This window comes from Nerophis lumbriciformis, linkage group LG17, assembly GCF_033978685.3.
Source record: "Nerophis lumbriciformis linkage group LG17, RoL_Nlum_v2.1, whole genome shotgun sequence".
In the NCBI taxonomy this organism is placed as follows: domain Eukaryota; kingdom Metazoa; phylum Chordata; class Actinopteri; order Syngnathiformes; family Syngnathidae; genus Nerophis; species Nerophis lumbriciformis.
Window position 1 is genome coordinate 41,246,358 of NC_084564.2, and position 14,387 is coordinate 41,260,744.

At 40.2% G+C, this 14,387-nt stretch overlaps 1 protein-coding gene across 1 annotated transcript in view; it reads right to left on the minus strand.

Moving 5' to 3' along the window:
- LOC133614883 (serine palmitoyltransferase small subunit B-like) overlaps positions 1-14,387 on the minus strand; it is a 60,172-nt gene that overhangs the window by 36,660 nt on the left and 9,125 nt on the right. The window contains exon 2 of the mRNA XM_061973244.1: positions 2,828-3,082. Within this exon, the coding sequence (XP_061829228.1) occupies positions 2,831-3,073 (243 nt within the window). The 5' untranslated portion in view covers positions 3,074-3,082 and the 3' untranslated portion in view covers positions 2,828-2,830. The remainder of the gene's footprint in view (positions 1-2,827; positions 3,083-14,387) is intronic.

Sequence of the window (14,387 nt, forward strand, 5' to 3'; positions counted from 1 at the left end):
TTTTTTTCTTCTTCTGTTGTGGCATATGCTGCAGGTGCCTGCTCGTTTTTCGTATGTGGGTAACAACATTTAACTATGTATATATATTTCCGAATTGGTTTAACTGCCACCCGCCTGAATCTATTTAAAATCTAATTTTTTTTTATTTCAACCGCCCGACCCGACCCGCGGATAAAATCTAATTTTTTTAAATTTCAACCGCCCGACCCGCGGATAATCCGCGGACTCCGCGGTTGTTTCCGCAAACCGCGCATCTCTACTGGATACATATAACAATTTAATTAATTTGTTTTCTTTTTACATTTTTTTCTTTCCATGATGGCACGTGAGGCCCCGCCTCACCTGCCTCCCCTGACTGCACGTCACTGCACAGTAATCTATTTATTTATATCTGCACCTTATTGCTTTTTTATCCTGCACTAAAATGAGCTAATGCAACGAAATTTCGTTCTTATCTGTACTGTAAAGTTCACATTTGAACAGAGGTGGGTAGAGTAGCCAGAAATTGTACTCAAGTAAGAGTACTGTTACTTTAGAGATTTATTACTCAAGTAAAAGTAAGGAGTAGTCACCCAAATATTTACTTGAGTAAAAGTAAAAAGTATGTTGTGAAAAAACTACTCAAGTACTGAGTAACTGATGAGTAACATACACACACACACACATATCATATATATATATATATATATATATATATATATATATATATATATATATATATATATATACATATATACACATACATTGATATATACAGTATATAATTTATATTTATTTATTTTGCCGTTTTTGTTTACATGTTAAAGGTGTTTTAATGAATATACATGCATGTTTAACACATATAGATTCCTTTCTTTCATGTTGACAAGAATATAAGTTGGTGTATTACCTGATTCTGATGACTTGCATTGATTGTAATCAGACAGCAGTGCTTAACGTCCACGTTTTCAAATGCAGGAGAAAAAAAGTTCCTCCTTTCTGTCTAATACCACATGAAAGTGGTTGGTTTTTGGTATCTTATTTGTCCAGCTTCCATATTCGTTTTCACACACTTTACAAGAAATACATTGGCGGCAAATTCCGTAGCTTGCTAGCTTGTTTGCGCTGGCTTTCGGAGACTCTTATTTTGAAAGCGCAGGCGCGATGGAGCGACACTTTTATTGTGAAGACAGGAACTGTGCAGTCAGTCTTTAGGCTTTTGACGGGATGTACGGTTGAAATAAAAAAGGGTCTTTTTTCCTTCACACTTTTGATTGATTGATTGAAACTTGTATTAGTAGATTGCACAGTACAGTACATATTCCGTACAATTGACCAGTAAATGGTAACACCCCAATAAGTTTTTCAACTTGTTTAAGTCAGGTCATGTGACCCCTGGCTCTGTTTGATTGGTCCAACGTCACCAGTGACTGCATCTGATTGGTGGAACGGAGTCAAACGTCACTAGTGACTGCATTTTATTGGTGGAACGGAGTGAAACGTCACCAGTAAGGCAGGCACTATGAAGGTCTGTCTGACAGACCAAAACAAACAAAGCGTGCATTAACAGATCGATAAAAATTAGTAGCGAGTAGCAAGCTGAATGTAGATAAAAGTAGCGGAGTAAAAGTAGCGTTTCTTCTCTATAAATATACTCAAGTAAAAGTAAAAGTAAGTTGCATTAAAACTACTCTTAGAAGTACAATTTATCCCAAAAGTTACTCAAGTAGATGTAACGGAGTAAATGTAGCGCGTTACTACCCACCTCTGTTTACAACCTCATAAAAACGAGTCCACGCTGAACTTTTCTGGCCTTTTTTTCCCCCTGGTCTTTAGTATTCCCTTTTTTAGTTTGTCGCGTACCACGTTTGCTGCCGGCGTTGCCATCTCTTTTTTTTTTTCTTCTTCTGTTGTGGCATATGCTGCAGGTGCCTGCTCGTTTTTCGTATGTGGGTAACAACATTTAACTATGTATATATATTTCCCAATTGGTTTAACTGCCACCCGCCTGAATCTATTTAAAATCTAATTTTTTTTTATTTCAACCGCCCGACCCGAGGATAAAATCTAATTTTTTTTTTTATTTCAACCGCCCGACCCGCGGATAATCCGCGGACTCCGCGGTTGTGTCCGCAAACCGCGCATCTCTACTGGATACATATAACAATTTAATTATTTTTTTTCTTTTTACATTTTTTTCTTTCCATGATGGCAGGTGAGGCCCCCGCCTCACCTGCCTCCCCTGACTGCACGGTAATCTATTTATTTATACCTGCACCTTATTGCTCTTTTATCCTGCACTAAAATGAGCTAATGCAACGAAATTTTGTTCTTATCTGTACTGTAAAGTTCACATTTGAATGACAATAAAAGCAAGTCTAATCTAACTAATTTTCCATCTGATTTGCAGGTGTGTAATTTGTTGTGAGTTCATGCACTGTGTTGGTTTTGTTCTTTGAACAAGGTGATGTTCATGCACGCTTCATTTTGTGCACCGGTAAAAAACATATAACTGTCTTGAATTTGAAAAGAAACATTTTATTTTTCACTAAAAAAGGGTTCGGTGAATACGCATATGAAACTGGTGAGGTTCGGTACCTCCAACAAGGTTAAGAACCACTGATTTAGGGCTTTGGTTTAAGGGGAGAGATTTGACTATCTGAACAAAATCATTGTTTTTAAAGGGATGAGATCCTTTTTCAACATCCATGTTATATTATCCTGCAGCTTCATCCCACTAGAGCACCCGAGCAAGTCCATTTTGCCGAAAAGTCCAATGAATCATTAGTTTGAGTATCCCTAATTGAAGCTGGATGTGAGTTGAGATGTAAAAAACCAAAATTCTGACCCTTCAGTTGATGAGGGCCATGGTGCTCTCTGGCTGCCCGCCGCAGACGCCCGAGAAGAACTTCAGCGCCAGGCACAGGTGGATGGGCACAAACACATACGAGGTGTAGATCACCATGGCGACGGCGGAGAGGAGCACCGAGTTGAAGATGGACTGTTCCCAAGGCTCCAGCACGTAGATGGCGGTGATGAGGAGGTACTGGTAGTACAGCCGGGCCAAGTACTCCCGCAGGTTCTTCAAGTTCATCCTGAGGGCCTGGAACAAGGACAACAGGGTTGAGTAAAATTGAGCAAAAAAAATTTCTTTTTTTGGGTGGAGCTAGCAGAAAGTTCTTGGAGTGTACAAAACCCAAAAGGAGCCTTTGTTTCAGTGACGTGCGGTGAGGTTGATGGCTGGTGAGGCACTGACTTCATCACAGTCAGATTTACAAACATATGAACCCTAAAGAGTATCTTATTCACCATTTGATTGGCAGCAGTTAACGGGTTATGTTTAAAAGCTCATACCAGCATTCTTCCCTGCTTGGCACTCAGCATCAAGGCTTGGAATTGGGGGTTAAATCACCAAAAATTATTCCCGGGCGCGGCGCCGCTGCTGCCCACTGCTCCCCTCACCTCCCAGGGGGTGAACAAGGGGATGGGTCAAATGCAGAGGACAAATTTCATTACACCTAGTGTGTGTGTGACAATCATTGGTACTTTAACTTAACTTTAACTTTACACATACAAACTGTAGCACACAAAAAAGCACATTTAATAAAAAAACTTTATTATGGTCTTACCTTTACTTATAAATGCGCCGCTGTTGTGCTGGATTAATGAACCCCTGACGGGAGTGTTATATCAACTAAATCCCTCACTTCAACTTTCCACGTGCAAGATTGAATCTATTTAAAAAAGTGTAACCGAGGGTTTATAAATGTGGCCTATACTGTATGAAACTACAAAATAACAAACACGGAGGCTCCAGTTTACACGAGGACCACTTTATTTACCTTCTTTCAAAAACCTCCGCTCCACTCCAACGTGTCATCACTTCCGCTCTCAGCGCCTTCAAAATAAGAGCTCAAGGCATATACTGTATAACAGCGCATAATAGGAACTTAACATCACAAAGAGGAAAGCCCATAAAAATAGGCTACAAAAGTTATTTAATAAGAAGCCAAAAAGTGCAAAAAACAATAATGTTCGTGTTGGAGGAGTTGTGAATTAGGTACACCTGCAGTCTGCAGGTGTACCTAATGTTGTGGCCCTGCAGTCATTCACAACTCCTCCAACACCAACATTATTGTTTTTGCACTTTTTGGCTTCTTATGAAATAAGTTTTTTAAATAGATTCAATCTTGCACGTGGAAAGTTTAAGTGTGGGCTTTAGTTGATATAATAATAATAATAATAATAATAATAACTGGGATTTATATAGCGCTTTTCTAAGTACCCAAAGTCGCTTTACATGTAGAACCCATCAATCGTTCACACCTGGTGGTGGTAAGCTACTTTCATAGCCACAGCTGCCCTGGGGTAGACTGACGGAAGCGTGGCTGCAATTTCCGACCACCACCTATCATTCATCATTCAATTCACCGGTGTGAGTGGCACCGGGGGCAAAGGGTGAAGTGTCCCGCCCAAGGACACAACGGCAGCGATTTTTGGATGGTAAGAGGCGGGGAGCGAACCTGCAACCCTCAGGTTTCTGGCACGGTTGCTCTACCCACTACCCCAATATACGCCCCAATATAACACTCTCGTCAGGGGGTGCATTCTACGGCGGGGGTGCTGGAGGCGGGATTACTGCGAGCCTCAGCCAGTGCGTCTTTTGCAGCCGTTTTATGATCGCTCAGCACAAGAAATACTTTACACACATACAGTTGTTGACAAAATACACTGTACATTATATACCTCAGCTAACTAAACTATGGAAATGTACAATATAATTCATACAGCAATACGGTCTCACTGCACAGCAGGCCAGCAGTTAGCGGAGTCATTGCGCAATCCATGTTGAGGCACTGAGTGACGTGCCTCAACTGGCTGCTGTTCACCGCACCGTCTCTTCTCAGTATTTGAACGGCAAATGTGAAAATTCAGCAATTTTGAATAAAAATAATCTAAAACTGGTGAAGTTAAATGGAAAATAACTTTATAGTATAATCACTGGATACATATAACAATTTAATTTATTTTTTTTCTTTTTAAATTTTTTTTCTTTCCATGATGTCAGGTGAGGCCCCGCTTTGTTTGTTTACTTACTACTAAAAGACAAGTTGTCTAGTATGTTCACTATTTTATTTAAGGACTAAATTGCAATAATAAACATATGTTTCATGTACCCTAACAATTTTTGTTAAAATAAAGCCAATAATGCTATTTTTTGTGGTCCCCTTTATTTAGAAAAGTACCGAAAAGTATCAAAATAATTTTGGTACCAGTACCAAAATACTACAACAAAGTAATAATATGTTGTCCTTTTATCACATACAATCAAGTCACTAGTGCAAACAAGGTAAAGAAAAACACAATTTTGGCTCTCATTCAAATGATTTAGCTTTCTGCCACTAAAGTCTTCCTCCTCTGCCCAACACTGAGTTTGTACACAATACTATAACAATACAACAACAAACATCACACAAGAATCGTGAGAATAATCATAGAAGACTAGTGAAAAATATTTATCAAGCTAGTATCAATCCAATACTACTGACATATACAAACCCCGTTTCCATATGAGTTGGGAAATTGTGTTAGATGTAAATATAAACGGAATACAATGATTTGCAAATAATTTTCAACCCATATTCAGTTGAATATGCTACAAAGACAACATATTTGATGTTCAAACTGATAATAATAAATAATCATTAAGTTTAGAATTTGATGCCAGCAACACGTGACAAAGAAGTTGGGAAAGGTGGCAATAAATACTGATAAAGTTGAGGAATGCTCATCAAACACTTATTTGGAACATCCCACAGGTGTGCAGGCTAATTGGGAACAGGTGGGTGCCATGATTGGGTATAAAAACAGCTTCCCCAAAAAAATGCTCAGTCTTTCACAAGAAAGGATGGGGCGAGGTACACCCCTTTGTCCACAACTGCGTGAGCAAATAGTCGAACAGTTTAAGAACAACGTTTCTCAAAGTGCAATTGCAAGAAATGTAGGGATTTCAACATCTACGCTCCATAATATCATCAAAAGGTTCAGAGAATCTGGAGAAATCACTCCACGTAAGCGGCATGGCCGGAAACCAACATTGAATGACCGAATGACGGCACTGTATCAAAAACCGACATCAATCTCTAAAGGATATCACCACATGGGCTCAGGAACACTTTAGAAAACCACTGTCACTAAATACAGTTGGTCGCTACATCTGTAAGTGCAAGTTAAAGCTCTACTATGCAAAGCCAAAGCCATTTATCAACAACACCCAGAAACGCCGCCGGCTTCTCTGGGCCCGAGATCATCTAAGATGGACTCATGCAAAGTGGAAAAGTGTTCTGTGGTCTGACGAGTCCACATTTCAAATTGTTTTTGGAAATATTCGACGTCGTGTCATCCGGACCAAAGGGGAAGCGAACCATCCAGACTGTTATCGACACAAAACTAATAAGCCAGCATGTGTGATGGTATGGGGGTGCATTAGAGCCCAAGACATGGGTAACTTACACATCTGTGAAGGCACCATTAATGCTGAAAGGTACATACAGGTTTTGGGACAACATATGCTGCCATCTAAGCGCCGTCTTTTTCGTGGAAGCCCCTGCTTATTTCAGCAAGACAATGCCAAGCCACATTCAGCACGTGTTACAACAGCAAAAAGAGTGCGGGTACTTTCCTGGCCCGCCTGCAGTCCAGACCTGTCTCCCATCGAAAATGTGTGGCGCATTATGAAGCGTAAAATACGACAGCGGAGACCCCCGGACTGTTGAACGACTGAAGCTCTACATAAAACAAGAATGGGAAATAATTCCACTTTCAAAGCTTCAACAATTAGTTTCCTCAGTTCCCAATCGTTTACTGAGTGTTGTTAAAAGAAAAGGTGATGTAACACAGTGGTGAACATGCCCTTTCCCAACTACTTTGGCACGTGTTGCAGCCATGACATTCTAAGTTAATTATTATTTGCAAAAACAAAATAAAGTTTATGAGTTTGAACATCAAATATGTTGTCTTTGTAGCATATTCAACTGAATATGGGTTGAAAATGATTGCAAATCATTGTATTCCGTTTATATTTACATCCAACACAATTTCCCAACTCATATGGAAACGGGGTTTGTAGAATATTTGACTCCCTACTGTCTTGTCCTCACATGGTTTGAACACATCTCGCAGTGTGTGTGTGTGTTCAATGCAAGTCTACAGTGTGTGTGCCTTTAAGCAATTACAAATCTAATTGTTTACATCCCCACACTCTGTCATGCGAGCTCTCATAAGGTCACAGGAGCCTGCTGGCGGATTATTATTATCATTAACAAACACATCAGCAGTATTTGTTTCTTAGATGTAAAATAGGATACGAGTGTTTTTTTTTGTGTACCGTTTCCTCCTTTTAATGTTATGAATGAATAAGAGTGGAGTGATGTGAGTAGTTTGGTAAAAAAAGGAAGTCTAAAGCGTCACATGCAAAAGAATAGGAGTTGCCCAAAGTGCACTCAGACCCACCAAGAACAAATACTGTATTTTTCTAAATAAAAGTCGCAGTTTTTTTCATAGTTAGGCCGGGGGTGCGACTTATACTCAGGAGCGACTTATGTGCGAAATGATTAAAGGGGAACATTATCACAATTTCAGAAGGGTTAAAACCATTAAAAATCAGTTCCCAGTGGCTTATTTTATTTTTCAAAGTTTTTTTCAAAATTTTACCCATCACGCAATATCCCTAAAAAAAAGCTTCAAAGTGCCTGATTTTAACCATCGTTATATACACCCGTCCATTTTCCTGTGACGTCACATAGTGATGCCAACACAAACAAACATGGCGGATAGAACAGCAAGCTATAGCGACATTAGCTCGGATTCAGACTCGGATTTCAGCGGCTTAAGCGATTCAACAGATTACGCATGTATTGAAACGGATGGTTGTAGTGTGGAGGCAGGTAGCGAAAACCAAATTGAAGAAGAAACTGAAGCTATTGAGCCATACCGGTTTGAACCGTATGCAAGCGAAACCCACGAAAACGACACGACAGCCAGCGACACGGGAGAAAGCGAGGACGAATTCGGCGATCGCCTTATAACCAACGATTGGTATGTGTTTGTTTGGCATTAAAGGAAACTAACAACTATGAACTAGGTTTACAGCATATGAAATACATTTGGCAACAACATGCACTTTGAGAGTGCAGACAGCCCAATTTTCATCAATTAATATATTCTGTAGACATACCCTCATCCGCGCTCTTTTCCTGAAAGCTGATCTGTCCAGTTTTGGAGTTGATGTCAGCAGGCCAGGGAAGCTAGGGTCAATATTCTTCTCTTGATCATCTTCGGTGGCATAAGGGACGGTGTGAGCCAAGACATCCAGGGGGTTTAGCTCGCTCGTCTGCGGGAACAAACTGCCGCCATTGCTTGCCGTGCTACCGAGGTCCTTTGTCCCTGAATTGCTCACACACTCCGGCAGATTCAATGGGGGTCTGGCGGCAGATTTCTTTGACTTTATGGTTGGAAATGCATCTGCTTTGAGTGTCGCAGGATATCCACACATTCTTGCCATCTCTGTCGTAGCATAGCTTTCGTCGGTAAAGTGTGCGGAACAAACGTCCAATTTCTTGCCACTTTGGCATCTTTGGGCCACTGGTGCAACTTGAATCCGTCCCTGTTCGTGTTGTTACACCCTCCGACAACACACCGACGAGGCATGATGTCTCCAAGGTACGGAAAACAGTCGAAAAAACGGAAAATAACAGAGCTGATTTGACTCGGTGTTTGAGAAAATGGCGGATTGCTTCCCGATGTGACGTCACGTTGTGACGTCATCGCTCCGAGAGCGAATAATAGAAAGGCGTTTAATTCGCCAAAATTCACCCATTTAGAGTTCGGAAATCGGTTAAAAAAGATATGGTCTTTTTTCTGCAACATCAAGGTATATATTGACGCTTACAAAGGTCTGGTGCAGTGACGTGCGGTGAGGTTGATGACTGGTGAGGCACTGACTTCATCACAGTCAGATTTACAAACATATGAACCCTAAAGAGTATCTTATTCACCATTTGATTGGCAGCAGTTAACGGGTTATGTTTAAAAGCTCATACCAGCATTCTTCCCTGCTTGGCACTCAGCATCAAGGCTTGGAATTGGGGGTTAAATCACCAAAAATGATTCCCGGGCGCGGCGCCGCTGCTGCCCACTGCTCCCCTCACCTCCCAGGGGGTGATCAAGGGGATGGGTCAAATGCAGAGGACAAATTTCATTACACCTAGTGTGTGTGTGACAATCATTGCTACTTTAACTTAACTTTAACTTTACACATACAAACTGTAGCACACAAAAAAGCACATTTAATAAAAAAAAAACGTTATTATGGTCTTACCTTTACTTATAAATGAAGTCCATGAGCCGCTGTTGTGCTGGATTAATGAACCCCTGATGGGAGTGTTATATCAACTAAAGCCCTCACTTCAACTTTCCACGTGCAAGATTGAATCTATTTAAAAAAGTGTAACCGAGGGTTTATAAATGTCGCCTATACTGTATGAAACTACAAAATAACAAACACGGAGGCTCCAGTTTACAGGAGGACCACTTTATTTACCTTCTTTCAAAAACCTCCGCTCCACTCCAACGTGTCAAAATTCCGCTCTTAGCGCCTTCAAAATAAGAGCTCAAGGCATATACTGTATAACAGCGCATAACAGGAACTTAACATCACAAAGAGGAAAGCCCATAAAAATAGGTTACAAAAGTATTTTAATAAGAAGCCAAAAAGTGCAAAAACAATAATGTTCGTGTTGGAGGAGTTGTGAATTAGGTACACCTGCAGTCTGCAGGTGTACCTAATGTTGTGGCCCTGCAGTCATTCACAACTCCTCCAACATCAACATTATTGTTTTTGCACTTTTTGGCTTCTTATGAAAGAACTTTTTTAAATAGATTCAATCTTGCACGTGGAAAGTTTAAGTGTGGGCTTTAGTTGATATAACACTCCCGTCAGGGGGTGCAAATTCTACGGCGGGGGTGCAGGAGGCGAGCCTCAGCCAGTGCGTCTTTTGCAGCCGTTTTATGATCGCTCAGCACAAGAAATACGTTACACACATACAGTTGTTGACAAAATACACTGTACATTATATACCTCAGCTAACTAAACTTTGGAAATGTATAATATAATTCATATAGCAATACGGTCTCACTGCACAGCAGGCCAGCAGTTAGCCGAGTCCGCAATCCATGGTGAGGCACTGAGTGACGTGCCTCAACTGGCTGCTGTTCACCGCACCGTCTCTTCTCAGTATTTGAACAGCAAATGTGAAAATTCAGCAATTTTGAATAAAAATAATCTAAAATTGGTGAAGTTAAATGGAAAATAACTTTATAGTATAATCACTGGATACATTTAACAATTTAATATATATTTTTTTCTTTTTACATTTTTTTTCTTTCCATGATGGCAGGTGAGGCCCCACCTGCCTCTAGTGACTGCACGTCACTGGTCTGGTGATAATGTTCCCCTTTAACACATTAGCGTAAAATATCAAATAATATTATCTAGTTCATTCACGTAAGAGACTAGACGTATAAGATTTCATGGGATTTAGCGATTAGGAGTGACAGATTGTTTGGTAAACGTATAGCATGTTCTATATGTTATAGTTATTTGAATGACTCTTACCATAATATGTTACGTTAACATACCAGTTGGTTATTTATGCCTCATACAACGTACACTTATTCAGCCTGTTGTTCACTATTCTTGATTTATTTTAAATTGCCTTTCAAATGTCTATTCTTGCTGTTGGCTTTTATCAAATACATTTCCCCCAAAAAATGCAACTTATACTCCAATGCGACTTATATATGTTTTTTTCCTTCTTTATTGTGCATTTTCGGCCGGTGCGACTTATACTCCGGAGCGACTTATACTCCGAAAAATGCAGTACTTCTGATGTGTCCCTGCACCTTCAAAGGAAGTATCCACATGTCTGGCTCATAATTGTATTTCGTCATTAGGCTTCATGCACTCCAGGTAGTCGAGTTGTTAGCATGTCTGCCTTGTTGCAGAGTGCTTCTAAGTTCAGGTCTTGGCTCAAGACTTTATGGGAAAAGTTTTTTTCTTCTATGGCAGGGGTCGGCAACCCAAAATGTTGAAAGAGCCATATTGGACCAAAAATACAAAAACAAATCTGTCTGGAGCCGCAAAAAATTAAAAGCCATATTACATACAGATAGCGTGTCATGAGATATGAATTGAATTAAGAGGACTTAAAGGAAACTAAATGACCTCAAATATAGCTACAAATGAGGCATAATGATGCAATATGTACATATAGCTAGCCTAAATAGCATGTTAGCATTGGTTAGCTTGCAGTCATGCAGTGACCAAATATGTCTGATTAGCACTCCACACGAGTCAATAACATCAACAAAACTCACCTTTCACGCACAACGTTAAAAGTTTGGTGGACAAAATGAGACGGAAAAAGAAGTGGCATAAAACACGTCCTAGAACGTCGGAGAAAGTTGTACATGTAAACAAACTGCTGTGAGTTCAAGGACCGCCAAAATGAGTAGGACAAAACGGCGCCCGCCAAATACTCGAATCAGTGAAGCATGTTTAATATAAACAGTGTGCTTTATAAGAATTAGGGAGGTTTGTGTCATGTTTGTCCTCCTACAGAAACCATATTAAAACAAAAAATAGATTATTTCCCCCTCATATTTTTCCATTTTTCATACATTTTTTAAAAATCTCCAGAGAGCCACTAGGACGGCGCTAAAGAGCCGTAGAGCCGCGGGTTGCCGACCCCTGTTCTATGGTATTCCATGTTCTTCCCACCATCCAAATACAACACCCCAAAAGCAGTGAAGTTGTCACGTTGTGTAAATGGTAAATAAAATGTTACGGCTCAGGCTCCTGCCAACGCCGCTCATCCGTCCGTGCGCACCTCGGGACACGCCCACGGGTGCGCACATCCAGGGAGGCGCCGCGCGCGTCCCCGCCCTGCAGCAGCCACCAGCTGCAATCACTCACCGGCAATCTACACTCCTGGGTCTGATGAGGGCAAGCTCAATAAAGGACCAGTGGACCCAAGGATCGGCGCGGGAACTTAAGTTTTCTCATGGTGTACCGTAAGCAACAAGCTTTATGCTCGATTCATGTTTCCTCTCCGTGCCTTGATTTGTCCCTTGTCTTCTCCCGTGTCCCCGCAGTACCCTCCGTCGCCTGTAAAGTGAGCTGTGCGTCTCACTTTCGCCTGGATCTCCCTCTGGACTCTGACTGCCTCCTTCGTTCCTAGACCTTTCTCTCGCCCCTGGATTCTGACGCCTCACTCTCGCCCCGGATCATCTGCCTGCCTCTTGGACCCCTTTTGCCTTGCCCTCTTTGGACTTGTCTGCTCCCTCATCCAACAGAACGGTAATACACAACAGCTAACTACACACATAGTCTAACACCACTCACTCTAGGGTTTTGTCACACACTCCATTTCATTAGTTTAGTTTATATTAGTATTGTTTGTTATTATTATATATATTGAATATACAATATATATATATAATAAATAATTGTACATACCGCCCCCTGGTGTCTGTTTGCCGTCACCTCCCCTTAGTCCAACCATTACATAAAAAGAGAATACAACAAATCCTTTTCAACTTATATTCAATTGAATAGACTGCAAAGACAAGATATTTAACGTTCACACTGGTAAACTTTTGTTGTTGTTTTTTGCAAATATTAGCTCATTTGGAATTTGATGCCTGCAACATGTTTCAAAAAAGCTGGCACAAGTGGCAAAAAAGAGTGAGAAAGTTGAGGAATGCTCGTCAAAGACTTATTTGGAACATCCCACAGGTGAACAGGCTAATTGGGAACAGGTGGGTGCCATGATTATTCTTATTCTTCTGTTGTTTGATACTTTTAGTTGTGGATGATACCACAAATTGGCGGACCGGTACTTTTATAGTACCGAAAATGATTCATTAGTATCGCTGTACTATACTAATACCGGTATATCATCCAACTCGACTTTCTTGATACGGTTACATTTCATTCATTTATTTTTAAACACAACAAACCAAAAATACTCTCAATCGACACAATTCAAATTAGTATCCCTAAAAAACAACAACAACAAAAACGATAAAGAGCAGGAAGAAGCCGAAGTTTATAACGTCCTGCCCCATCACTTACATGCAATATGATTCTTTATCAACAATACATTGCAAACATTCTCATTGTAAATTCACGGCCAATTACTGGCCAGTAATTTCATTTTACAGAAACATATACGGTGTGTCAGAATAATTGTATCTAAGTTATCACGAAACTTTGCGTTTCCATGAGTTCCCGGCGAGAGGACAAAAGCTGTCGTGTAGGATGGGAATCAACATGAAGGTATTTCTGTTTCTTTCATGTATTGTAATCAACAGAGAGATATTGTCTTGACCCAAGAACTACAAAGCGGAGAGGAAGCAGGACCAGACTCCCCTCAAGGCGACTTCTTAATAGAACTGTTTTACGACCTTTTCTTTGAACTGTTTTAATCAAAGGCGATGGCTGTTTATGACCCCCGTCCCTTAGAAACAGCTGTTGCCATGTAATCAGGGAAAGTCCAAATAAAAGAGGAGGCGTACAATCTTTCGCCAGAGCGTGGTGACACTGTGCAAGACTACAGCCCAGACGTCTCTCCTCAATTGAGCCAAATTGTATTCTGTCTCTGTTTAATTCCTTGCTTCTTGTCTTGTTTAACAGATGTCATCAGTGTTTGAACCTGACACTGTGAAATATCTTTACAGCAATTGACTAATTGCAGACCAGTGATTTAACGATTAATTACAATAAAGTTACAACTAAATGCTGTACCTTCACAATTGTAATCTCATATTTAATTACTACAGAAGCCCTTAAGGGACAAATCCATTTGAGTACGGTTTTTGTAATATTACAGAAGGACTACAATTGTACAGTTATTTGCCGCGAAATATAAAGGGCATCTTAATTTATGCAGTCATTTGTTGTAAGGTTACACTAAATTAGGTTTATAGTATTTTACTGTAAAAATGCTGTGATATCTTAGTACACTTTTACAGCGTACAATACATAATTACTTTTTATATAACGATATTAAGTACACACCTTCTCATTCAATACGTTTTCTTTATTTTCATGACTATTTACATTGTAGATTGTCACATCAAAACTATGAATGAACACATGTGGAGTTATGTACTTAACAAAAAAAAAGGTGAAATAACTGAAAACATGTTTTATATTCTAGTTTCTTCAAAATAGCCACCTTTTTGCTCTGATTACTGCTTTTGCACACTCTTGGCATTCTCTCCATGAGCTTCAAGAGGTGGTCACCTGAAATGGTTTTCACTTCACATGTGTGCTTGAAGCTCAT